Genomic DNA, 26,077 nt, shown 5'->3' with positions numbered 1-26,077 from the left:
AAAGGTAAAAAGAGAAACCGGGTTGTGAGGAAGGCAAATCAATTTGGAATGAAAACAAAATGGCAGCTACGAGAACATTGATTGCGAGCTTTACCCAGGACACTGAACATCGAGCATGCCTGTTTCTGTTACAATTCTGCCTCATGTGTATCGTTGATAATAAACATAACAGCGAATGCCAGCATCATCCACCGAGACGCTCATCTTAGTCATCGGGTACGCGGGCTATTTCCACTACACACCATACGCAAAAATGGATAGAGCCCATTTCATTGATTTCAAATTAAGAAAGCTCTCAACAAACTTGACAACATAATGATTTCACTAAAGATTGTGGGCACGATATTCCTGCCAAAGCAAGATGCGAATGAACTGCACAGTCACACGCAGTCAATCTAGAGCTCCATCAAACACTTCAAAGCTACAAAGCCAGTGAACGGAAAGAATAAGGCTTTTAAGAGTAATGGCACATTTTATTGTTATTTTACAAAAAAAAAAAAAAAGTCACCTGTGGCCAACTTTATTTGAAAAAAGAAAAAACGACTGAGGGGAAAGAATGTGAGAAAAGAGAATGAAAAGGAATGAGGGAGGGATAATATGGAAGAAATGAGATGAGGAGGAGAGGGAGGAGGAGGGAGTGGAGGGAAAATAATTAATTTTCTTCTCAAAGGTTGGCTTCTAGTGTGATTTAACAGTTCAGAGAGCGGCTGATTTCTGAGGGGAAAACTATGACCTGCCAAAGCAAGGCTGCTGCAAGACAGGCTGTGTCACACACACAAACACATGTACGCACACACAAGCATCACTAGCAGCCAGACTCGGGGAACGGTGTCAGCTTTGGTGGAGCGCTCACATTTATACGACTGGATTTGTATTCTATTCCTAGCGATACTTTACTTGTATAATGGTTTTAAAACCATGCATACGGCACAGATCCCACTCGTTTATTGGCTGACACCTAGCTCTAAAGCACTCATATACAGCCAAGGGGGGAAAAAAATGAACCCAGAATCATTCGAAAATATGCTTCAATGGAAAAATCAACCTCAAAAATATACAGAAACATATTTTTACTGCAATGCACAGTGCTGTTATAAACAGCAAAAGTCGTGGCAATCAACTAAAGTTCTTCTGAGACATGTTATAAATGTCTAATCATGCACTAAACCACTGGCAGCATAACAGATACACGCCCAGTGTTGTAGTCAATTGCCTTGTGATGGAGGATGGAGCAGTAAATGAGTAAAGCTTAAGCTCTGGACCTTCTGGAAATGGAGGTCACTTGGGAAACAGAAATGGAATCTTAACTACCTGTAAAAAGCTCTCACTGCAATCTAAAGCTTTCAAATCCATCCCTGAATGTAAACCGCAACCCAGCGCTTGTTCATCATTATTACTGCTTTAATGCATTATGAATACTGAACATTTTCTAACTATTGATGCCTTTTTAAAGTTTTATGGACACATTTATTCATTATCTATGAAAATTCAAGGGTATGTGAGACCTTGGGATTCCCCGATAATATTCTGATTATATGTTCCCCCTGGAATGGAAAAATGATAAACGGCGAGTGCACCCAGATGCATCCAAATAGAAACTCTTTCGCATACAAAAGCCTATCAGATTGCATCGTCTCACTTGCCCACTCACACACACACGTCAAAACTCACCTACGGTTGTCCCCCAAATTAACTCTGTCAATTACTTTGTGGCTCTGAGGCTTTTATTTTCTTAACAAGGAAGGATGTCAATTAATTATGCCTAGTGATTAAAACCAACATTTCCTCTGTGGCGTTGTACAATGAACAGAGTGCAGGAGGGCAAACGAAAGAGGGAGGGGGGGAGTGAAACTGTTAGCAGATGCCATGAAATATATTAGCGAGGGAAATAAACCAATGTAAATATGATGTACATCAAAATCTCTTTACTATTTAAAAACTGTTTAGCACTGTCAGATACTTTCAATCTGCGTTCCATGTCTTCCCACCCTTTGCCCATCCTAATATTGATGCTTTTAGACAGCAAGGCAACATAGCATGTGATAATGAAGACCCTACATGGAGCAAAGCAGCCGGAGCCCTATTGTGTTTGTTCTGATTATTCTTCCCCTTATTACCATGCAGCGAAGCCTCGAGGATCCTTGTCCTTGTTCCAAATTATATTTATTCTTCATCGCCAAAGGTGTTGCACCAAAATACTGTGATGCCTGGAAACAGTAATTCATCAGGTGTGCTCAAAATAAAGCATTACCCACAAGTAGCTCTGTAATAATCAAGTTTATGTTTTTTGACAATTATTTAAAACCAGCTTGCCTGCAGTGAAAATTCTTTCGTCACTCTTTTCTTTTGCTTTCAAAATAGCACATTTTGCTAATTCTTCCCAGATTTTCTTCAGAATTAGTTTCCTAAATCTCTGTAGCCCCCGCGTTACTCACCCTAAATCTGACTCTGACTCATTTGCAGGCTTTTATGAGATGTGTGCTGCTAAGTAAGTTTTAAATAGCCAGGCTTTCTTTGTGTTAGCTGGCCTGGCAAAACCTAAAATCTCAGTCAGAGATAAAAACGTATCACGACACTGGTTATCAGCGGTCTTTGTCAACCCAAGCTATCTGCTTCAGTTAAACGGGGCATTTGACTTGTCAGCTCTATTTTTTGGCAAAAAGCTGACCAATCAACTGCAACCTACTTCACTCACCGTCATAAAAAACATTTAAAAGGTGAAGACATTGTAAAGTTTTGTAATCTCTGGTCTATTAGGTTGAATTTCATCTGTATAAAATAGATCTGGCATTAAATCTGATATATAGGATGGAATATGAAAATATAATTTCTGGATCAAATAAACTCGAATTCTGCTGTGGACCAACTTTACAGTATGCCTCTTTAAGCTGCGGCTCACCATGTTGCAAGAATAAAACATATTCCCTCAGTAGAGAATGAAAAATGAAACTAGTCATTGAAATGTGTGTTTTTTTTTAAAGATTTTAAACAGAAATTCTGAACATAACCTGCTTTAGACTAGGTATACTCGTCATAAGTTAAAAAGGGTAAACTTCGTGATACTGTCTTTAACCTCAACATACTTGTTAATACAATAATCTTGCGTTGTTGTGCACCCCTCTCATCTTAAGTTGTTCAGAGAATATGTCGGACGTTTTCATATTTATAAGTCACGTATCAAATCACAGCCCACAGCTAAACTCAAACCGCAACTACAAATCAATGCTGAGATTTTTTTGTTTTATTTCATCAAAGATTTTGACCAAATTAGTTGTCATGTGAAACTAATAAACATATTGTGTTTTTTGCAGATGTGAGGTGGTGTATGGATCTTTTTTTAAATGTTAATTTTTTTTAAATCAAGCACTGATCTCCTGTATGGATAACAACATCTGTAAAGTAACTATTTATTTTTATTTTTTTCCCCCTCAAGACAGAACCAATCATAGCACAGCAACAGCAGGTCAGGCATTGATTTTTCCATCCTAAGTAGTGTGTATGTGGCTTTAGTAAGCGTGATAAAGAAAAGCACGGGGAATGGCCTTAATGTTGTGTTTATCGGGTGTCACATAAGTGGTATTCATTACTATGTTCATAGAACTACCTCAGTGCTGCAGAAACAATGGTTTATTTTTAAAGCCAAGCAAAACATAAAGTGCTATAGGTTATCAGGAAAAAATACCATACCATATCCACTGTGCAATATTTGTCTATTGTGTGAAAATAAAACAAATCAACCGAAAACAGCAGCTTTAACCAGCAGTGCTTGAAAAAGCTTTAGTTGTTTAGCAATGTAGAGCTTTAAAGAAGAGGCAGCAAAAGACACTTTAGGCAGTAAAACGTATGTTATAAATAGTATGAATGGTTCTTTTTTTAATTTCTTTTAAATAATCACATGGAAATACTATATATTACAAATAAGGTGTAGAAAGAATTTCTGCCACACATTTTCCTTAAAACCAGTGTGGAAAAAGACAGAAATTAACACCTCAGTTCTTGTAAACCAGTTGCAGCCGCTCCCACTGAGAGATCAGCAAACAATATGATATGTCATAATACTGACAGAGAGAAATGGTTGCACAGGGTGAAAGTACAAACTGCGTGTAATTTTAAGTATAAAAAAACCAATTCTTTTCTGCTGGCACAGCCAACGCTGCTGTTAAATTATGACAACAGCATGCTAAAATGCTCGCCCACTGTGCCTGGAGGTAGCCACGGTGCTAACAAAAAGATATACATGAACATAGAGAACAAGAAGAAAGCATGGAAATGAAGAAAGCAGACAGGGGGAGGTGGAAGTAAATGAAACATGACAATGAGCAGTTACCAGTAGCTGCTTTATTACCCTCTGTCAGCCTTTTCAGCAGGATGAAGAACTGCAACTGCTTGTGTGTGTCTTGATATGCAATTGCAATGGGACACTGCAAAATGCCCATCTCCATCTACTAATGTTTCCTATGAAGTTTCGAGACAAATCATTGATTTAGAAACACTTTGTCCAAAACACTAAAAACTGAAACAGAAACAATGAGGCTCTTTTTAAAATGATTATGATTTTGAAGACAGCATGTTTCAAAAAAGTAGGGACAGGGAGATAGAAATGAGGCGTTCACCAACATCTGAAAAACTGCGGGAATGGCAGTAATATTCAGGTCTCCAGGATAACACAGTCTCTATTAATAACACACACTATCTGTATTGGAAATCATGACTTGGCTCTGGAAACCCAGACAGAAACACTGTAAGCGAAAATACAAATATGTTAAATCACTAACATGCAAAGGAAAAAACCCATATAAAATATAGCCACAAATTCTGCTGCTTTCTGACCTTCTGCCTGAGTGTATTTAACGTTGCATAACAGTAAACAATGATGGATAAATCAAAAATCTGGAATTCTTTTTGCAAGTCTTCAAATTGTGTCTTGTAGAACCACCCTATGATCAAATAGCTCGTAGAACCACTTTTAGCAGCAATAACGAAGTAATCATCTTCTGTATGACTTCTTCAGTCTGTCACATCATAGTGGAGGATATTAGGCCCACACTTTCAGTTCATCTGGGTTTGTGGGCAAGGTTACGCCACAGCATTTCATTGTGACACACTGATTTTTTTCTTTTTCAGCTCAGCCATTCGGTTTTAGATTTACTGCTCTGCTTGAGATCATTATCCTCTGGCATGACCCAGTTTGGGCCAATCTTTAACTGTGGGACAGAAAACCTCAAACTTTACTCTAGAATACTCTGGCACAGGCAAGTCAATGACTGCAAGGTCCTCATGTGCAGCTGCTGAAAAAACAAAAAAACCCCAAACAAATCATGAGTGTTTGTGTAGCTTGTGGCAGAGCTACTAATCAGAAGGTCGGTGGTTCGATCCCAGGCTGCATGCCAAATATCCTTGGGCAAGATACTAACCCCGTGTTTGCCTACTGGTGGTGGTCAGAGGGTCCGAGGGCGCCAGTGTCCGGCAGCCTCGCCTCTGTCAGGGCAGCTGTGGCTACAATATAGCTTGCCGTCACCTGTGTGTGAATGGGTGAATGACTGAATGTAGTGTAAAGCGCTTTGGGGTCCTTAGGGACTGAGTAACGCGTTATACAAATGCAGGCCATTTACCATTTACCATTTGTGTTGTGCTTGGTTTGGCATTTCTCCAAAGGACATTTTTAACATTTATAAACAAGCCACACTTTTTTTTTCTAATTGAATTGTCATAAACTTTAAAATTTTAAATGATAAGTAAGGGCTGTATAATATGAGACGTTCCTTTTTTGGAAGCAGTTAGGGTTTATTTAGTTGTTTACATGACTTATAAGCATAACTGAAAGTTTAAAAGTCTGCATTGTTTTACAAGAAGAATACCTGACACATTATGAAATGAAGACAAAACAGCCAAGGAGAGCCTTACATATCAACATGCTGCACTGTTGAGTGGTAAAATTCCTGCTTTAAGGGAGATGGGAAAAACATTTTCCTTTCAAATCTACAGCAGTCTCCTCTTGGTCTCGTCTAAAAGCTTACACAGCATTACATGCGTTAGAAAGATTGACTGAAATGTCATACCTTGTAAATCTTCCTAAAGCAGAAAAAAACTGCTTTCACCTTTTTGAAAAAGACTAACAGTAATCAGAGTTGGTTGTAGTTTGCCAAAAACAATGTTGTGTAGTCCAAAAGGTTCTCGCTTTGCAAATTGAAAAATTGCAATGCATTCTAACTCTGCTATCAGCATATGATAATAAAATAGGAGGGGAAAAAAGACAGGAAGAGTGCCAGTGTGTGAGAAAGAGATAGGACCACATCAATAGCAAAGCAAAAAAAAGAAAAAAAGATTGTCAGAAACCTCATGGGCAAAAACACGTACAGTTCTCAGAAGATAGAAATGGAGATGAAGTATAAAATACCGCAGCAGACGAGTCCAGATGACGTTTACTGCTTTAGAAAGAGAAACAATATGTGTATGCGAGCGTGTTTGAGGGGGTAGACAGATGAAAGTGGAGTCATTTATTCCTCCTGAGAGTCACTGGCATGAGACTGCTTTCACTCCATTAATGGGGAGACACACACAAAACACAATGAGGACCATGCAAACATGCACACAGAGAAGAAACAAAGAAACAAAGCTCCATAAACTCCTGTGAAACTGTTTTCACCATATGTCACAGTCTTTCCTTAAGCTATAAGATCCCACTAAATAAATATTCCAGCATCAAAGTGTTCAGCTGTGGTCTGTTAAATATGCACGGCTTTCATCACACTTGAAGGTAATACTGTAGATAATTTTAGAATGAATACCCTAAATGCTGAACAATAATTCTTCAGGGGTAAACATAATATTCCAATGAAATGAGCCCCATACGCCGTCTTCGGTCCATTTTTATCATTTTACAATTTGATCCTTTTAAATGAACTGAACAAATCTATAATAGCTTGTTGTTGGTTAAGTGACTAAGAGGACTTAGTTCAGTACACATAAAACTAAAGAAATATTCCCTTATTAAAAGGCTTATATTTAAATCAACTTGAACAAATTGTAAAAAAAAATCTTTCATTTTTCAAGCATGAAAATACACAAGCAAAAATACCATTATTATCACTATTATTGCAGGTCACAGCACCAACGTGAGCAGGGTTTTATGGGTTAAAGTTTTTGTCTTATATACTGTTAAAGTAATTTTTTATGCTTTGACATGTCAGCTAATGTATTTCATATGTCAGCATACAAAACAACACTAAAAGAAATGGTCTATAGGTACTCAAGCATAAAAATTAAGCAAAGGACTGCCTTTCCATTTAACTGAAAAACCTGCCTTCCACCGATTTTATTGAGGATTGTCAACATCACCCTAAAAGCAGTGTACAGTGCAACATAGATGTTTAAGGGCACGAGAAGGTTTGAGGTAATTACTAAGTGCCTGACAGGTACGGCATAACATTTATTACAGTTTGCAAACATACCGCTGTTGCTTGAGCATGAAGCTATGAAGCTATTTTAGAGTATAGTGGGTACCAAGGCTTGAAGAACTCCCTCTCCTCTTGTTACGACCCAGAGTCATAATTGGCAATGCATTATTTGCACCTGAGGTTGACAGTATGTTTTCTCCCTCCCTCCCTGCCTACATGTTCTAATGCTAGTGACTAGACTAGAGACTGATGGTCCATACATTAAATTGACCACCTGGCTATGCCAGCTTAGGGCCACTCACTCATGTTTCTGACGCCCAACCAGGCCATGCTATGCCATACCAAGCTTAGTGTTAATGTTTGTGCTTTCAGGTGAGCTGGTTAAGAGTTACTAGACTCTTTTTTTTAGTGCATAATCTAAATATCTTCAAAAAGTTGCACAAGCTACAGAGCAGAGGAACCTTCTTTTTTGGTATTCCTTTGTTGGTTTATGTTAAGAAGACAGAAAAGTACTTATTTTTGCACTAGTTTGTAAATTGTTGATATTTTATATTATTGTTATAGTAAAAATGTAAAGTGTTATAAATAGAACATTCTCCATAAAGCCCATAATCACAGTTCTTCAACCTACAAAGTCAGTATTCAATAATAACATCATTATACTGTTCATAGATTTAACCCCATTAATCTTTTTGGTAGTTGCTCAATTTCTGACAGCAGTCTGGTAGAATTTTTAAATTTAAATGGGGACTGACATAAAGCAACATTTTATGAAAAAAAAAAAGAAGCCAAATCAGGCTTTATTTGACTTGAGCATGTGTGTATGAGCACGTGTGTATGTTTGGGGTGATTATGTTGGTGGAAAGTCCACTGACTGCCAAGCTTCAATTAATGCTAAAAATCAATTTAGGGACAACATTAGTTGTAGAGTGCCAGATAAATAGAATTATTGCAACTGTGTGCAATGAGCATTTGATCTTGCAGCCTTTGAAATGGTTTCTTCAAAGATGGGGAAGCAGGTCTGCAACCACTCCCAGTTAGATCCCATCTTCACAGCAGCACTTGGTGAACCAAGACGGCAATAAGGTAAAAATAAAATGGCAATACGCTGCTGTTAGTCTGCTATAAGTTTGCAATTGAATGGGGTCAAGTTGGCCATTACATGCAGTCTATTTGTGATAATACAGCAATTATCTGTCATAAAAGATAAATCGGCAAGCCCAGCAAGAGTTCACCCAGAACCTCACAGAAATTGAGGAATTCCTCCACAAGCAGTGATGCAGTTGCTGTAACACAGCTTATCTGCAAAAAGATGCTCAGCAATCTTGCTTTTATAGCCAGAAGCACAGCAGATTAGTTGTGCTCATCAATCCAGAGTGACTCAGACTGATTGCAACAGGTTGGGAATCTGTCTTTTTATAAATTAGGCAGGAATTATTTGCAGACTGTCTGGGAGCGGTTGCAGTCAGTCCAAGTTGGACAACGATTGCTCCTAGACAAGTTGCCTCCCATCAAGCTGTGCAATTGCCTCATGATAGAAAGTTAAGCCTCATTACTCCATCAAAACAAATTCCCAGGACCCTACAAACTTATTTATGACTCTACGTTTTCTTCTTTTAGTTCAAAACTGATTGTGGGCATAACGATGTTGCAGTCTGTAGATACCTTTTGTAGCTTCACATAAAAGAAAGAAAGGTATGATCACATGGTCAGTAAACACATGGAAATAAGGGGCCTGCTTAACATTTGACAAAAATCTACTGAACATGGTTTTTTTAACCAAAGTGTTCATAGGCTGAGGTTTAATTATTGATTTAACAGAGCAACCCTTGGAGTAATTGCTTACTTGCTGGAGGTTTGAGGGGACAACCAGAGTTCTGAAAACAGTCTTCATATCTACATTTCCTTTTGACAGCTCTCTGAAAATGAAAAGGCTGCAATATTCAACAGCTGTTGACCACCTCCACTAAATTATCGTCTACTTCTGCAGTCATTCCTTTTCACATTCGGTGAAACAGAGCGACTACTTAATGCAGTAAAAGGCTTTTATATATATTACCTGCAGACTAAACGGATTACAGTCAAGACAGGAACCTACTGCAGTCGTATCAGATACAGCTCTGATGACAGTGATTGATGATTAATGCTTACATTTTCAACATGCACTAGTTTTTTAAATTAATTAATCAAATCATGACTTCAAAAAAATTAAATCTCCGTTGTCCGTAAGTGTACAAGACAAACAGCTCAATCACTCACAATCAGCAAGGGGGAAGTCTGACAAATAACTCCTAGACTCAACAATCAGTGCTGCTGGTCAAGTTCTGAGTGGTTTTTTAAAGTTTCTTTAAAGTTTAATAATTACCATTTGAACTCTCAACATCAATAACTTTCATCACAGGTTCATTTTAGAAAAACAGAACAGAGTCACAGCTCTGCCTCTGTCTGCCTTAACAAAACACCCTATGGCTAGAATCTATAATGAACAACACTGTCAGTCAAGCTATAGACTACAGTGTAAACAATTGTGGATAATATGAGCTATATAACACAATCATGCACAGCCCGTTAGCGAGTTACTGCAGATCGCCCCGTGCGTGGGGCTGGACGGCGCTCACGCGTTAAGAGCTAACTGCACTAACGCGTTGACGCCGTGCAGCCCCACGCACGCTGACAGCACTAACTTAAATATAATGTTACATCACTAAATATAAAAAAAAATAATATATAGAGTATTTAGATAGACATATATAATAGAAACTTCAAATTCACTGTTAACTGGTAAATAACTAATGCCACAAATACTTGAAAACTGAGGCGCAGCATTGCTTGAGCTAAACGACCCAAGGATATCAGGTAAAATGTCAATCTCTGTATGCCTTCAGTCTGTTTTTCCCCATTGTTCATACTGTACAATCAAAGCAAAACGGTTGGCTAACTGGATGATGACTTGCTGCCTACATTAAGTTGAACTATGAATGAATCAAAACACAATAATCGTCGATAACTTTATCATAATTAAGAAAACTAAACTCCATTTTTGCTAATAGATAACACAAAACCCTACACACTATGCAAACTGTCATGCCAGTCATGGTAACTGAGAGGAGCCCTGTGACGGTCATTGTTGGTAGCATTGAAGATAAAAACTGTTTGGTAGTCCTCCCTCCAGTTGTAAAAACAAACACCAAAATATCATCCTCATGGTGGAAAGATGTAAGTAAGATGTAAGCAATAAGGACACTGATATTTCAAGACAGCGCTCATTCATACCGTCAGTGCAACTTTAAATAAAAACTCCATTTACGCTGCAGTTATTTGATCACACCACACGCATGCAGACCAGCACCACATGACACCATCCCTTCATTCCTCACAAGTACCCTCCTTGCAACTGAGTGACTGGTGGAAGTATATGGTTAACAAATCATCACCTGCCGGTGTGACACTGTGGTCGACAGGTTAATGATGAGTGCTGTCCATCACTGTCCGTCTTGGCAGCTCTCTCCCACACTCATCACATCTTATTACCACTGCCAATCACGACGACGAGCACTCTCAATTCCCCCTTTCTGTCAAATGAGCAGCATGAAGGGGGATAGCATTTTTTTTTATAAATACCTGGGCATCTAATTGCGTCAATATGTAATATGTTGGGTGGTTGTCTATGTAAAGTAAATGACAACCACCCGAACCAATTTCTGGTTCAGGTAACTGTTTTGCGGTAAGGACTGTCACGACCAGTTGCTCCAAATTAAGCGAGCAACCAACTTTATTCATAAAGCCCTTTAAAATCAGCAACCACTGACCAAAGTGCTGAACATAGGAATAAAAATAATACAATTACAACATAAAATAAAAGCATCAATAAATTACAAGACACACTTTGTCTTTCCACTAGCCCTCCAGTTTTGTTCACCTCCTTACTTTAGTGTTCCTGCTCAAAATTGACCGGTCTGTTTTAACAGCTCTTAAATTAGCATAACAAACATTTTTCACCACCAAATTCAGTTCAGTGGGTTGTTGACTGAACGACCCCACAGGGGCGCACCACAGATGTAACAAGGTTGATTAAAACACTCAAAAGTCAATGAAAGACGTGATCATCACTTTTATATGTTCATGTGCATAGTGTGGAGGATATTATAAGGCCTTGAGGCAATCAGATGTAAAACACGGTATTTATGAGTGTTGTAAGTTGTAAATTGGTCAGATTAAACACGAACGTGACAGGAAGGCTAGTCAGTCTCAAAAGCTATACATATACACATTCCTGAACCAGATTTTATTGTTTCTTAAAAAAAACAAACAAAAAAACCCCCCATACTTTGCCTCCTCTTCCTTACTTCCGCTGATAAAGTAACAAGTTTTTGTGACTATTAAATTAAAGTTCCATTATTTACATGCTCAATATCCCCATAGGTTAGACTGCACTAATTAAATAAAGCATTAAAAACTGAAGTATGAAATGGTTTTAAAAGTTCTCCAGGGTAGCTGGGTTTTAAGTTCATCTCCACCCTTAAGTGTGCAGTTAATGTACTTTGCTGTTGGGTAATACTTGAGAATGTTGCTTTTTGACCTTTGTTTCAAAAAAATTAACCTTTTTCATATTTCTAGACTTAATTTCAAATTGTAATTCATGATGACATTTTAAAATTTAAAACGATATGATAAGGTCATGCATATGATTGCAATTGCCATGCACCGATTAATCAAAAATGGTTACTAACAAAAATGTGCATGGTAAACTCTTTTTTTGAAATACTCTGCATCACAGGCAACACTACACCTGACAGCCTCGTTCAGCTAATGTGACCCATGAGTCTGCTTCTCTTCAAAATCAAATTCAAGTCACAGATGCTCCATTTCTTCCTAAATTTGCACAGGCTATTAGTGAAACACTGTGTGAACCTTTGCCCCCATCAACAAAGCTACCTGATAATCTTCTCTATGACTTGGCAATTATCTCAGTCCTTGACCTGAGAGGCAGGAAGAAAAAAAAAAGTGAAGGGAGAGAACACGGGATGTGGGCATGTCAATGTATCGGACTGGGAGTGCCGGCGGAGCCATGGGATGCAGAGATCTCGTTGTCTGGCCTTTACTGAGAGCGCTCTGAATGAGCTCATCAATATTCATTGACCTGCTCTGGCTAATGTCCCCAGCGACGAGCAAAATAAAGTTGCAGAGGTCGCACACTTCACAAGAGGGGAGAAAGCGGGCTGGGAAGAGCGAGGCAGAAAATGAGCGATGCAGAGGAAGTGAGCGGAGTTGATAAGAGGGGGCAGGTTTAGGGGGAGGAAAAAAAAGAGGGAGGGAGAGTGCAAAGAGAAGCAAACACCAAAAGGGCAAAGCCTCGAGGCCTGTAGGGGTTTCAGGAGTTTATTACGACTTGAAAGTGAGACGCATAAAACATGCAGGGGAAACGTAAGTGCAGAGATAAAGACACACAGGCCTGTGGAGAACAAACAAAAACCCACACAAATACCCTTGTGTATGCATGACATGACAAGTTGAGTGCAGTGACAAACAAATACAGCTTTTCTAACCTCTCCCTCTATTCGTTTTGCATTTTCTGTGCACTAACTTTGTAGACCCACGTTGCATAACATGACACCTGGGTGTACATAATGGCGCACGCCTCAAGAGAGGAAGAAGAGTACGATAAGAGACCGGAGGGTGGAGAGCTCAGAAGACAAAACACAGAAGAGGAGTGGCTAGAAAGCAAGAGTAGATCGGTGTTGGAAGGAGAGAACAAGCTTGTCGCTTAAAACCATCTCGACACGCAGCGGCGCACGGTAACATATTAAACCCAGTGTTACAACTGCTCATTCTCCTTAATCATGCATGCGTACATAGCTCGATGAATATTCGAGGTGTGAGGAAGATAGCGTAACTTAAGATGGGAATTTGCTTAAATTATTTATGTGTAAAATTTAGTTTAAACAAAAATTCAACGGTGGATGTGAGCTGAAGACGGCGTTTACCTGGCGCTACGAAGCAGCAAAGAACATGCCAAAAAAGATAACACCGCAAGAGTCCCTTCCCCTTCATCTCAGTTTTCACCGTCTCTCTCCCTCTTTCTCATCTGGCACCGCGCTGCCCACTCCTATAACTTCAGCTGTCCTCGGGCTCTTTTCTTCTTATTTTTCCTCTTGTCTGTCTCCCTCTGCACATCCCTTCTTTTCTTGTTTATTTTATTGCTCTGCCTCCTCTCTGGTGTTTAGGGTCTTTTTTTTTCTCTTTCCAAGTCATCAGTGATCCCACCAAGATGACAAAGCGCTGTGCTCTTCTCTCTTGGCTCCAAGTTAAAAACAGAGCGTAAATAAAGTTTTCAAAAAGAGAGAGAGAGCCCAAGGGGGATAGATAAAAGCTGCCAAAACAAGTGGAATTATAGCTGGGGCTTTGCCATCACGACAATGACCCCTGATCTGTTGCATTAGGCTGTGGCCATAAGATAGCTTTCTCAACCCCATCACATTTATTATTTATCTACTTGGAAAGACTCTGCTCGCTCTTTGTTCTTGTAAAACCCTCTTCCCACAGTCCAGGCTCATTCGCTTTCATCAGACAAATCTTTCCCAGCTTCCCTGTCCGGCTTCTCCTCTTCGCATGTTCCCCACCTCGGCAACACGCTGTCATTTTTATAAAATTATTTTTTTATTTATTATTTTTTGCACACAATTCCTTGTTGTGCCTGTTAATAATCAACAACACCATTGTTCTGTCAACCAGAAACAATCCCACTTGTGTTTCTGTTTGTATTCCTGTCATAGCAAACAAAGACTGTAGTTCCAACAAAATAGTATGCCATCCTTCAACGTCTTTCATGTCAAACAAAGGCTTATCTTAGCACTCGGGTGTTGCATACTTCAAACGGTTGCCTTAATATTTAAATATACAGCAGCTGTGATGGGGTGTTTTATGATATGGCGGGAGGGGAGATGCAGTTAGACGTGAGCAAACATATATGCTTGTCCATGTGTTGGCAAACCCATGTGCACTTGTAACAACACTTAAAACACACTGAGGTCTTAAGCCCTTTTCAAATATTGTGCCTGTCATGTTCACATATGCATGAAAGCCCAAAAACAGACGTATTCTATAATTTTCTGCTTAATTGGTGCATAAAAATGGAAATTCCATCAACGAAACAAAAGCAAAGACTGATAAAAAAGACTGCGGGAAACAAGAATCAGGAGTGTGTTTAGATATAACTTTCTGCTATCAAGACAGGCCATGAAAAAGAACGGCCAAAGAGGAAATAATTGGATACTGCAGAAAGTGAAAATAAAGAAAAAAATATGTTTTTATGATTGACCTGAATAATTATATACTTTGGGAATATGTTTGGCCGACTAACCCATAATTTCAACCTTATCAAATATGAATAAAAAATAATCAATGAATTGCAAGTGGGGAAAAGGACATGACATTTTGAAATGTGAAATGGGGGAAAAAAGGAAGGAGAAGAAGACCCGCCTTTGGGAAAAGTCAGACAGGCTAGGTTGGATTTAATGTGTGAGGTCGGGAGGGGGTGTAGCTACAGAGAAGCTTATGGAGGGAATGGCAGAGCCCATCCTGCTCACCTCACTTCATCCATATTATTATATAGATGACACACCGCTTGGTCCAAACAGAATCAAGGCAGTGTTTCACGGCAAATGATCCATGACATTGACGGAGACACGTAGCATCAATCTGTGATCACTGCTTATTCACCCACACAGACATGCATGTGATTTTCCTTCACATTTACAGTGAAAAGCTATATGAAGGCTTTGATGCAGAGAGCCACCTTCTTTCACTGCACTTGAGTGTGTGTAGGTGTGTGTGTGGCCATTATTGCTAGCACTGCCATGGGATTTGGGATACTAATTAACATCGCCACAAAACGAAATCAAGGCAGTAGCAGAGATGGCAGCTACGTCAACAAGCACAGTGCACACAAAGTACAGTGTGCACCTATGCAGAATAAGTGCACACACCTACACTTACACGCATATTTGCTTTCCGGCGTTTCCTGATTGTCTTTGAAATGTCATAAAGAAATAACCTTAAGTACACGGCTGTTAGTGACAAAAAGGCCAAATGGACAATATACACAAAGGCCCATTAAAGAGGCAAAACAGACCCTCACATCTTGACAGTGTTGACATTTGAATGCCCTGCTCTTATGACTAATCATTCAAAATTAAGTCACAAAATCTATGCCTGACTTCACCTCTTACAGCCTCTATGCCTCTTCTCCTGTATTAACCCCCTCCCATCCCACCCCCACCCTGCACTACCTAAATGTCAGCATTACAATTGGGCACATTAATATCTTCCTTTTTAGACGTCTTCCGGCTACATAGTGTGTTGGAATGCTAAGGAGGATGTGTTGGGAAGCTAAGCAAAACGCTGTTGCCTTTTTCTCATTCAACATGATCTGAATCTTTCACTCCTTTCTCTTTTCATATATTTTATCCATCGTTATCCCTCTCTCCTTTCTCTCCCCTCCTTCTGATGTATCATCTGTGGGTCTTTATGAAGCAGCGGCTGTGAATCATGCACTGGCCTTTCCACTGACACAGCCCAACTTGACCCAGTCTGGTCACCACCGAACAAAACAGCATCCATCATAATAGCACACGTCTGCCTCTATCATGAGTTGGCACACCGGAATGCATGGGCGCCTGTCTGGCTGTGTGACATAAAAACGACAACGTAACCAGCTTGAGACAAAAATATTACAGGCACTGTACTCTGTAAATCAAGTTAGGATGTGAGGAAGGTAAGATGTGTACTGTTCACTGACGCCTCATCAGAAATGTATATGTATACATATACATATATACATATACATATATATGTATATATATGTATATACTCCATATGAATCCTGAAACTGCTCTATATCTAGCAGATGTAAAAATATATGTTAAGAAGGTCACAGCCTCAACATAAATGGTGTCAGTGTTTTTTATACCCTGTTTTAGCTACTCTATAGTGGCGTGAAGATCTGTTATTGCAGGCTTAAATGGATAGTCCTTTATTTCTCGTTTATGTATTAGGTGATTTAAATTCATCCTTGGTGATACTGAAGTGCAGGTGCATTAGTTCAAGCTGTGTGCCCTGAGGTTTAAGATTTGAAAGCTTGCTAGAAGCTTATCAGATGACAATGAATAATCGGAAACAGTTAAAGAGACATGCTATATAGGTCATTTTGGACTGCAAGAAGCTTTTCGCGTTTGTTAAGTCGAATAACTTAAGTCTAATATCAGTGTCCAGATCAAAATCCCAGTTTTCAAGATGTCTTTATAGAAGGGGAAAAAAGCAGGAAAACTGTAGGACACATTTACAGAAGGACTTTAACATTAGCTGAACTCAACTAAAAACAGAGAAACAGTAAAAGCTTTTGCTCCTAACTCATTAAGCCTAACGAAAAGAAAAATAAACCTACAACAAAGTGGCATCTGAATTGGCATGTGCTTGTAATGCAAGTACAAAATCCACAATTTTGTTGTACATGTATAATGATAATAAGGAGCTATTATATTCTATCCTATTCCAAAGTTTTAGATGCATCAGCTGATTCAGGAGCAGCTTGCCAGAGAAAGCCTCTAAGGTTAATGGCACCTTGCACTCTTAAAACGTATATCAGGAAACTAGATACTTGCAATGTTATTTACTATACTTTAAAAGAGCAAAAAACAGGTACTTTCAACCACACATCCCCCCTGCAATTCTGTTGTTATCATGATCACCGATATCCTCCAGCTGGTTATGCTTGCTGCCTAGCTCTTAGTTGGCTAATACATCATATCAGTGTTTCTACTGGTTGTCTGAAAGGCACAAAAAAAAGTATAGTTCTTAAGGAAACCACCCCAGTGGACAGCTGCCTTCAACAAGTCCCTTTGACTGTATGGTCTGTAAGTAACTACTGTCCGCATATAGTATATACTGGACAAGCTCTGACCTATTAGCACAATTTAGAACAGTAACTAAAATTTTACAGTTTATAACTTAAAAAATGTGTGATTTATGTCTTTGTAAACATCTACTTTCAGAGCGAGAAGCGGTTAATCAATTTGACTAAATTCAACAAAATCCAGCTTCTAGTATCTTCTAAAGCTCGCTGTTTAGCATATTATATCTCATTTGTTTAATCTGTGGTTTTGTTTATTCATTTTACCTTCAGGCAAAGCCTGGCTCTCTGATTTAGATTCTTCATGCTAAAAGCCTGGAAGCTGTCTACAACCAAAGGAATTGCATTGTGAGCTGGTATTAATGACTGAAATTAAGTTTCTTTCAGCTTGTCCCTTCCACCAAAAGGTTAGCAGTCGGTTTGACAGGACTGATGATCCACAATACAATTATAATGTGTAACAGCAGACCAACAATAACCTTTCATTATCATTCGCATCCATGACTTTATCATCTTTGCTCCAAAACCTCATTAACATACATTCTGATACATTTTTAATCGATTTTTTTACGTTTATTTTACTAGTCCAGGTCAATATCTGTAACCCATTGATAAAATTCACTGAATCAATTTGCACCATGTCGTATGAAACAGTAATCTAATTTGTTATAAACAGTGGACTATTCATTGTTGCGTCCTCATTCATGAAATTACTTTATAATTAAAAAGTACTTATAATAACAGAAGAACAAATAAGCTTTGTGACCCTCTTGAATCATCAGTGACTTTTCATAAATTAAAATCAAAAAGGCCTATACATACAATGCACATTAAAGCTCTGTCACACAAAGAAGAATCCATACATGATCCAGAAAAGAACGGTGACGAAATGGCCTGCCTGCACTCTAAACCTTCCACCAACTGAAAACATTTGGAGAAGCATGAAATGATAAATTTGAGAAGACGACACAAGACTGTTGAGGAGCTAGAAATCTATATCAGCCAAGAATGGGGCAGCATTGCTTTAAAAAAGTCCCGAAACTGGGCTCCTTAGTTCCCAGCCATTTACAGGCTGTTTGTAAAGCAGCGGTAGATACAATTTTTCTATGTTCTACTGTGAAAAATACGGATAGAGCAATACCAAGTAATAGCAAGAAGAAGAAGGAAGAAGGAACAAGAGTAGCTCGAGAAATACCAACCGCAAAAGTGCAAAGATGCTGCACAGGAGCCCTCAAGCTCCCAGGGCTAGAGCTTGAAGGACAAACAAAGACTGTGACTTTGATCACTGAAAACAGTGTCATCCAGATATCTTTGTCAGAACAGCAAACACAGAAGCTGAAAAGGAAGCATTACAGAAACATACTAGTGCTTTCAGTTCGATTCAAACTGTGGCTCGAGACCGTGGTTGTCATGGAAATCACAGCAGGCAACCCTTTTCCATGTCTATCTGAGTAATATGTGCATATGACACAGGAGGGCTGGGTATATACTCGTATGTATTTTAGATGTGGCATTTTTCTATGAATATGTAGTCTGTGGGATGCTTTTAAGAAGGAGCTGCGCTGATTAGTTAAGGAACCAGGGAGGAGAGGGGGAACATTACCAACTTCTTTCCTTCCTTCTTCCTCCCCTGTCACCTTTGTCAGAATCTGACTTTTTTTTATTTCTTCTAAGCGAGCACCACTTCTCCCCTTTTCCTACACTTTTTCTCCCTTTCATGCTGTAAGCCAGCATGATAAGGTCAGAGTGGGGCACAACAAAGTCTCCGGCGTGGCCTTGGGGCAGCTTCCTGCTGTCAGTGCCAGCTCTGCTTACGGGTGGTACCGGCCTAGCCAACATGATTAATGTGCAACTGCTTCCAGTCGAGCAGCTGACACAATGAAAAGTTGCTACAATTATTAAGGCAAAATGTAATAAATAAAAGAGTGAGTGCGCGTTGTTGTGCATGCGTTTGGACGAGAGTGTCAGTACAGATGTGAAAACACAAAAAGCATTTTCAACAGTCAAAAATCTTGAATAATCAAAGTTAAAACAGACATTTGGCTACAAGAACCCCACTCTCACACTTAAAGGCCTTTTGGTTGCCTTAGGGAGTGATGAGAGAAAGTGGCACTTCATCTGAAACGAGTCTGGTTCTTACAACGTGACTTCTTTTACAAGATTAATTAACAGATCCCTTGGATGTACGCTCTGTTAAGTGTGCACACGTGTGTCTGCCTGTGTGTGTGTATATTTCATCAGAACCTGCCAAATGTTAGGAGTTCACCTAATTAGTTAAAGAGTCCGGGCCCACACACCTGTCTACCTGCGCTGACAATGGCCCAAGGCTGCCTGCATACATTTACACACTAATTATCCAGCTCGGGCCATTAATTAGTCAGTCAAATAACTTAGTGACTAGCCAGTCAGCTGTCTGCTATACCCGGGAGGGAGGAGGGGAGAGCCACAGCCACACACATACATACATATGTTACATACTACTGCAAATATGCAAATGACACATACGGATTAGTAATACTCACATATATTTATGCAGTTATTTCAAATCTAAACATTTATCCCTTAGTATGATTTTTAAAACCTGGTTGTAGGAGCTTGTGCAAAACCCACTGTGGGTTACAAGCTTCAGACTCATAGTTTTTATCTCTAATTACTAGGGGTGCAACGATACACAAAATTCACAGTTCGGTTCGGTTTGATACTTTGGTGTCACGGTTCGATATTTTTTCAATACAAAAAAAAATGTTCATGTCTTTTTAATTTGTCATTTATTAAAATTATAAATATATATTTTAACTCAAAAGTACAGTTTTTAAATTTAATGTTGCTGAAACAACACAATAATAAAAAAACAAATCTATCTGATCGAGAAATCACTCATCTTTGGAAAAGAGAGTTTATTACAGAGAAATGGCTCTTTCCAAAATAAAAGCTATACTATAAGCTTCTTCTGGGCTATATTCTCAGCAGTATATTAAACATATCAGGTCCCCATAAGGAGAATCATGTGCTAACGGCTGTTTAAATGACTCGGGTAAAGTTTGTAGCATGCGTGCTTGTTGTTTTTGTCTGCTTCCACTTGTCTTTGCACTAGGATGATGTCGGAGTAAATGTGCAGTCATATTCGTTGTGTTCACACTAGTGCTGTCAGCGTTAATCTCGTTGAAATGACAACACGGCAAATCTCCGTTAACGAGCTACCGTGGATCACCCCGTGCGTGGGGCTGGACGGCCAACACGTTAACAGGCTAACTGCGCTAACGCACTAGTTCCCAGCCATGTAACTGAGCATTGCTGGCACATCCAACATACTGTTTTACTTTTGTCCATGACGCGCTTACCTTCAGGGTCATACGTCACATAAAAACCAAAATAGTTCCAAACGCCAGATCTGAATGAGGGTGGGGGAGGTTCAATTTGCCATGTTGCAACGAGAGTTTAACTTTAGTCTCGTTAGCTTGCCCTGTGCTCAATGAATCTGCGTTCGACTATTCCGCCTAGGCTGCACTGTCGAGCGCAGATCCACTAAGCGCTCAACACAGATAGCATCGTCAAAAGAAAAGTTGATAAAATAAATTAAAAATTTTGTGTTGTTCGATACATATGCGTACGGTTCGAACGGTTCAATATCGATACGAGTATCGTTGTACCCCTACTAATTACATCTAAGAACTTTCCACACATTCAAAGTTAAGTAGATTCCACTGACATGTGTTCATGTCGTCAAGAAACTGAGGCACTTTTCCTACACTGACATCTTTTAGAATGCAGCTACTTTATTTTACACTAAATGTGACATCCTGTTTTGTTTTGTTTTTTTAAAAAAGAGAAAAAAAAGTTGTGTCAAATGTAATTAAAAATACAATTTAATGATTTGTAAAATGCCAAATGTTGTCTAGCAGAGCATTGCTGAAATGAGCAACAGTTTTCTGGATGACAGTGTATTGCTCCAAAACCTGGATGTGAAGCTGTGCAAGTTATCCATGCCATGTGCCCACTGAAAACGACTCCCTGTGGTCTTTAGGTTGGAGGCTGTGGATTTTTACAACTGTCTGAGTCCATCATAAACGAGAATAATCCCAGAGATGTTATATTCAAGTTGTTTTGTATGATCACAACCATTTAATACTATTTTTTGATGGTGCTATTAAAATTAACACATTCGTTTTTGTATGTCTTCACACTAATGATTCTCTTCTCTTTCCATTTCCCTTTTTATTTTCTCTGCTTCTATTTTCTTTTGTACAAGCATGGACAACAGGAAATTCAGACCTCTCTACCGATCTGTAGATAGTTTTCCATGTGCTTCTGTAGAGCACTTTGTTTGTCAAGTAAAGTATATTTCTAACTTTGTTAGCATGAGGGTTAAATCTTCATAACTTCAAACGCGTGTGAGAGCATCAGTAACATTACCTCTCTGTCCCTGAGAACAGCCTGAGTCCTGTAAAGCAGCAGAAGACGAACGTCACCGTCTCCAAGGCTGAAGTTACTCTCCAGAATTTGCAGCACGTCGATGCGAGGCCGCACAGGCAGAGACGCGTCACCGCAGAATGGACGCAGCCAAGCCAGGAGGTCATCTGAAGTGACGTTACTGTCACTGCAGAAGGATTTGAGAGGGAGGTTGACAGCAGGCAAAGTGAGGTACAGATAAAGAGACAGAGATTGAGAGACAAGGTGTAGAGTTCACACTAAGATGTCTGAATGTTACCAAGTAGTTTACTTGTTTCATTCAAGAAACAAGAAATTGCCTGTTAGACAGATTGCACAAAGATTTGAGGACGTTAAACTGAGCTGTAGGAAACTGAGTATGTTATTCTGTTGGGTTTTTTTACAAACTAAATGATTCAACTATAGCTACAGTTACGTTGTGTCAAAGTTGTCAAATTTACAGAAATCTTCGATCGCTAGCAATGTGACTCTGAAGTGCTGTATCTTTGTAAGTTTTCTCCCCAACAAACACAACAATGTCGATGAAACGTTTTGCACCGTCAAAGATACCTGTGGTAGCACCCAAAAGGCAGAGGACGATGTTAACCGTCGCACAAAAAGTTGGACTTCTGGACATGCTAAAGGAAGGTAGAAGTTACCGTATTTTTCGGACCATAAGGCACGCCGCATTATGAAGCACATTAAGCGTAACAAAACAGTCAGATACGTCAAACTTTACTCAACTCATTCTTCTTGCTTCCCCTACTTCCGTACCGTTGATTCATTAACCTCCTAAGACCCAAACTCTTCCACGACATGCATTTTTAATTTCTCCTTGATATTTGGGGATGTTGAGGCCCAATTAATGTAAAAACAAAGAATTACCAGATTTTTTTTAACCTTTTTTTTTTTAAAGAAAAATAAGAGCCACATATGACGATATTTGTTTAAAATTTTGATAGAACAGTAGCAGTATAAAGTCCTCGTAAGTAGAAATCAGGCCCATGTTGAGCAAAATTGAGTATTTTGGTCTAAACAACCCAAAATGTGATGTCCACATATGTGGACGCCAGGTCCTAGGAGGTTAATGTTGAATTCTCTCGCAGCTGCTCTATTCCCACGTTCCCACCCTGAAAACAGGGTTTGATCTTTGGTTTCATTCTATAATACCGACTTATTTTTCTACGAAGGTTTAAACTTTGAGGGTCTTTAAACAAGAGAGAAAAGTATGAAAATGTTCATACTTGTCTGAGAAAAATGTATAAAGTGTGTAGGGAGGGGTTTTACAGCCTTAAACCATCTATAATAATTGTAAAAAATTAAAGTTGACTACTTCGCGGATTTCACCTATCACATGTAATGAAATGTGCTATATAAATAAAATTACCATTAATACTGAGATGACTTAACAGTAAAATGGGAAATTTTAACACTTCCGCTTTACATGATGTAAACGCTTCAAAACAATTAAGAAATTTATCATTAATTAAGAAAAACAGCAAATGTCTGTGAATTCAAAGGTTTCTCCAATAGTGTAGTGGTTAACACTTTTGCTTGGCAAGCGGAGGTTTCCAGCCGGAAATTCACTTTGGGTTTGGGTCAGGAAGGGAATCTGTGAAAAAAGAGTTTGCTATAGTGGGTAGCTCCATATGTTTATCTTTGGTTATTACATTGAATAGAATACCAACAATAACAACAAATAGTTTAGGTTATCTGTGACGAACTCTAGCATGTAACAGGCTATATGTTATGTCTTTGTCAGTAAGAAGAAGTTAAAGGTCTACTATTTATGCCATTCTTCTTTGAAATTTCACATTTTCCAAAGTAATGCAGTGGGCATGACTGCACTATGATGCATTAATTTAAGGTTCTTTTGTCACAGATCCCTTGTTTTCATGTGCCTTGTTTGTCTTTTGGTCATGAAAAAGCTGACCAGGGTACAATAGATGCTGTCAAAATGTTTTCATCGTCAAAAAGAGCTACAAGACAGGCTGCCAGGTGCCTTTTGTCAATTTATCTTCATTTATTTATCAGACATTTAACTGATATTTAACACTCAGCAGGTGTTAATTTCACCCCTTGAATAGAACTGAAAAGATGCAGAGTGCAAAGAGAGGGTGACAAAAGCTGAAGAAAATCTTTAAGGCTTAGTTGATTTACACAAAACTCAAAATACAAGCGATTAAGTGCTCTGACATTGGCTGTGTGAGGACAGTTTAGTTTAGGGACTACAAAGGAAATCAGAGAATGGGTCACTGTAAGTATGTTGTATGAGATGACAGATGTAACCTACCCACTCTGCACACTGTTGTGCACAGCAGTCACCATGGCCTCCAGGACCCTGAGGGGTTGTGGGTAATTTGTCAGGGCGCATGGGTCTCCACTGAAAAACAAACCACATCACCATGATCATCTTACATAATCAGCTAATTAAGATAAGATTTTCAAATTAGCACAATGTCAAGGGACAGCAACTTAAAAAAAAATATCAAAGGCTTCCTTCTCAGGGACGGTGTTAGTTAAAAATGTGTCTGGCGGCAATTAAATGTTTGAAGGTAGTGAACCTTTGTTAAATTAACCATCATAAAATTATTTCAAGTCTTACAGACAAGATGAAACAGAAAAAAAAAACCCATTAATAGCCATCTCCAATGTGACAAGCTCATCGAGTCCGGTGGAAATTTACAAGAACACGTTAATTTTAATAATTTAAAGATGATAAAAAGAGGCGTAATGAGATGAGGTTTAAATCCACATAATAGTAGGTAAGCTTAAGAAGGTACATCATTAGTGCATTTGTAGAGTGGCTCTGGGTGCTGCTGTATATGTGTGTGCGCACCATATGTTCACAGGCCATTTTTCACAACGAAAGAAAGAAACAAAGAGGGAGGGAAAAAAGGTGATTTCCCCCGACTCACTTCCACTTTTCTGCTGGAATTGTATCCATACACATACACAAACGAACGTATGCCCCGGCCAATGCATATAACTGCCTACAAACACACACACACACACGCTTTATACGCACACAACATACAGATGATCTGGGCAAGAAGTGGAAAGATGACGCAGCATTTTCTTTATTGGATTTCACTACTTACATTTTGAATTTAAACACACACAAACAAAGCAGTTATGACAGATACAAAAGACGGCTATTAGTGTGAGGCTCAGGTATGCCTGCTGTACCAGACTCAAGGCTTTGAGAGAGCCAAAAACAAGACCGCCTCATTCATAACTGCCAAACACAATGCTTCAAGAAAGCCCCGAAACTACGGACACGCACGCTCGCAGCCACACGCAGTCGACGCATAAAGGGATATTCATAATGTAAGAACACGGAGTGGCGTGTTCAAGGCAAAGAAAACCCCCAGATAATAAATAGGGCTCTCTCTGTGTGCAGTCCTGCACCTGACACACACACCCAGACTCTGTGTGTGAGTGTGTGTGTATGGGAGCGGAGTGAGATCTGGAGGGGAACAGCTGTATCAGGCTGCATTAATTATAAAAAAGATAATGAATCAGAGAAAAGGGAAGAACATGTGCACGCAATAAAGTGTGTATGTGTGTGTGTTCATTAGGGATAATGACCTCCAAGTCTATACAAATACAAATGTGTGTGTGAGTGCCTGTGCATGTGTGTGTGTCTGCAGATTCAGGTGCCATTTATCTGAAGCATGCACCATTGAACAGCTATAAAAAAAAAGCTGGAAATGAGGCAGGATTATAATCACAGCGGGTGATACTCGTTTATCAAGCCAATCAGATGGCCTGATGATATCTGGTTTTGTCAGTTAAACCCTGCTTGCTGGTCTGCCTGTCTGAGCAAAAAGGAAAATCATTAAAAAAAAAATCATCTTCCAGTATGTTAAATCAAAACAACTCTCTATAATGGGTTTTAGCTCACTTCTTCTCAAGAAACTAAGTAACAAACATATACATGTATTCGTTGGATGTTATACAATGTTATACAAAGTGTTTACCGCGGCCCTTCCATCTAGCACATCTGCAGACACATCTTGGTGAATCATCTCTGCCTTCCTTTTGAATTCTGGGAGCAGGAAAACACCAATAAAAGACTGTGAGCCCAACTTCCACAGGCAGCTACTGCAGATTCAGTTCAACACTTCAGGCATTTGTTTTGACAGTGTTCTTCCCACCAACATGCTCAGCCCAAAGTGGACAGATATATATACAGTATATTTTCAGATAACAACCAACAAAGATCAGGTCATAGGTGGTGTCAGCAGGTGGCGCACAGTATGTTTAAAAGCCTGCTTTTGAGCTGAATGTAGACACTTCGCTTTATCTGGATAGTTATAAAAATACATTAATTTTTCCATAC

General features: G+C 39.1%; 1 protein-coding gene across 1 annotated transcript in view; it reads right to left on the bottom strand.

Moving 5' to 3' along the window:
- The window catches only part of nbas (NBAS subunit of NRZ tethering complex), a 184,251-nt gene that overhangs the window by 25,542 nt on the left and 132,632 nt on the right, over positions 1-26,077 (bottom strand). Inside the window, exons 48-49 of the mRNA XM_087852710.1 lie at positions 24,026-24,115; positions 21,718-21,901 (exon numbers count right to left, since the gene is read on the bottom strand). Of these exons, the coding sequence (XP_087708836.1) occupies positions 21,718-21,901; positions 24,026-24,115 (274 nt within the window). The remainder of the gene's footprint in view (positions 1-21,717; positions 21,902-24,025; positions 24,116-26,077) is intronic.

The sequence above is a fragment of the Neolamprologus brichardi genome, chromosome 15 (genome assembly GCF_056152115.1).
Source record: "Neolamprologus brichardi isolate AB-2024 chromosome 15, ASM5615211v1, whole genome shotgun sequence".
In the NCBI taxonomy this organism is placed as follows: Eukaryota; Metazoa; Chordata; class Actinopteri; order Cichliformes; family Cichlidae; genus Neolamprologus; species Neolamprologus brichardi.
The sequence above is the reverse complement of the archived record's forward strand: the minus strand, read 5'-3'. Positions and strand labels throughout refer to the sequence as shown.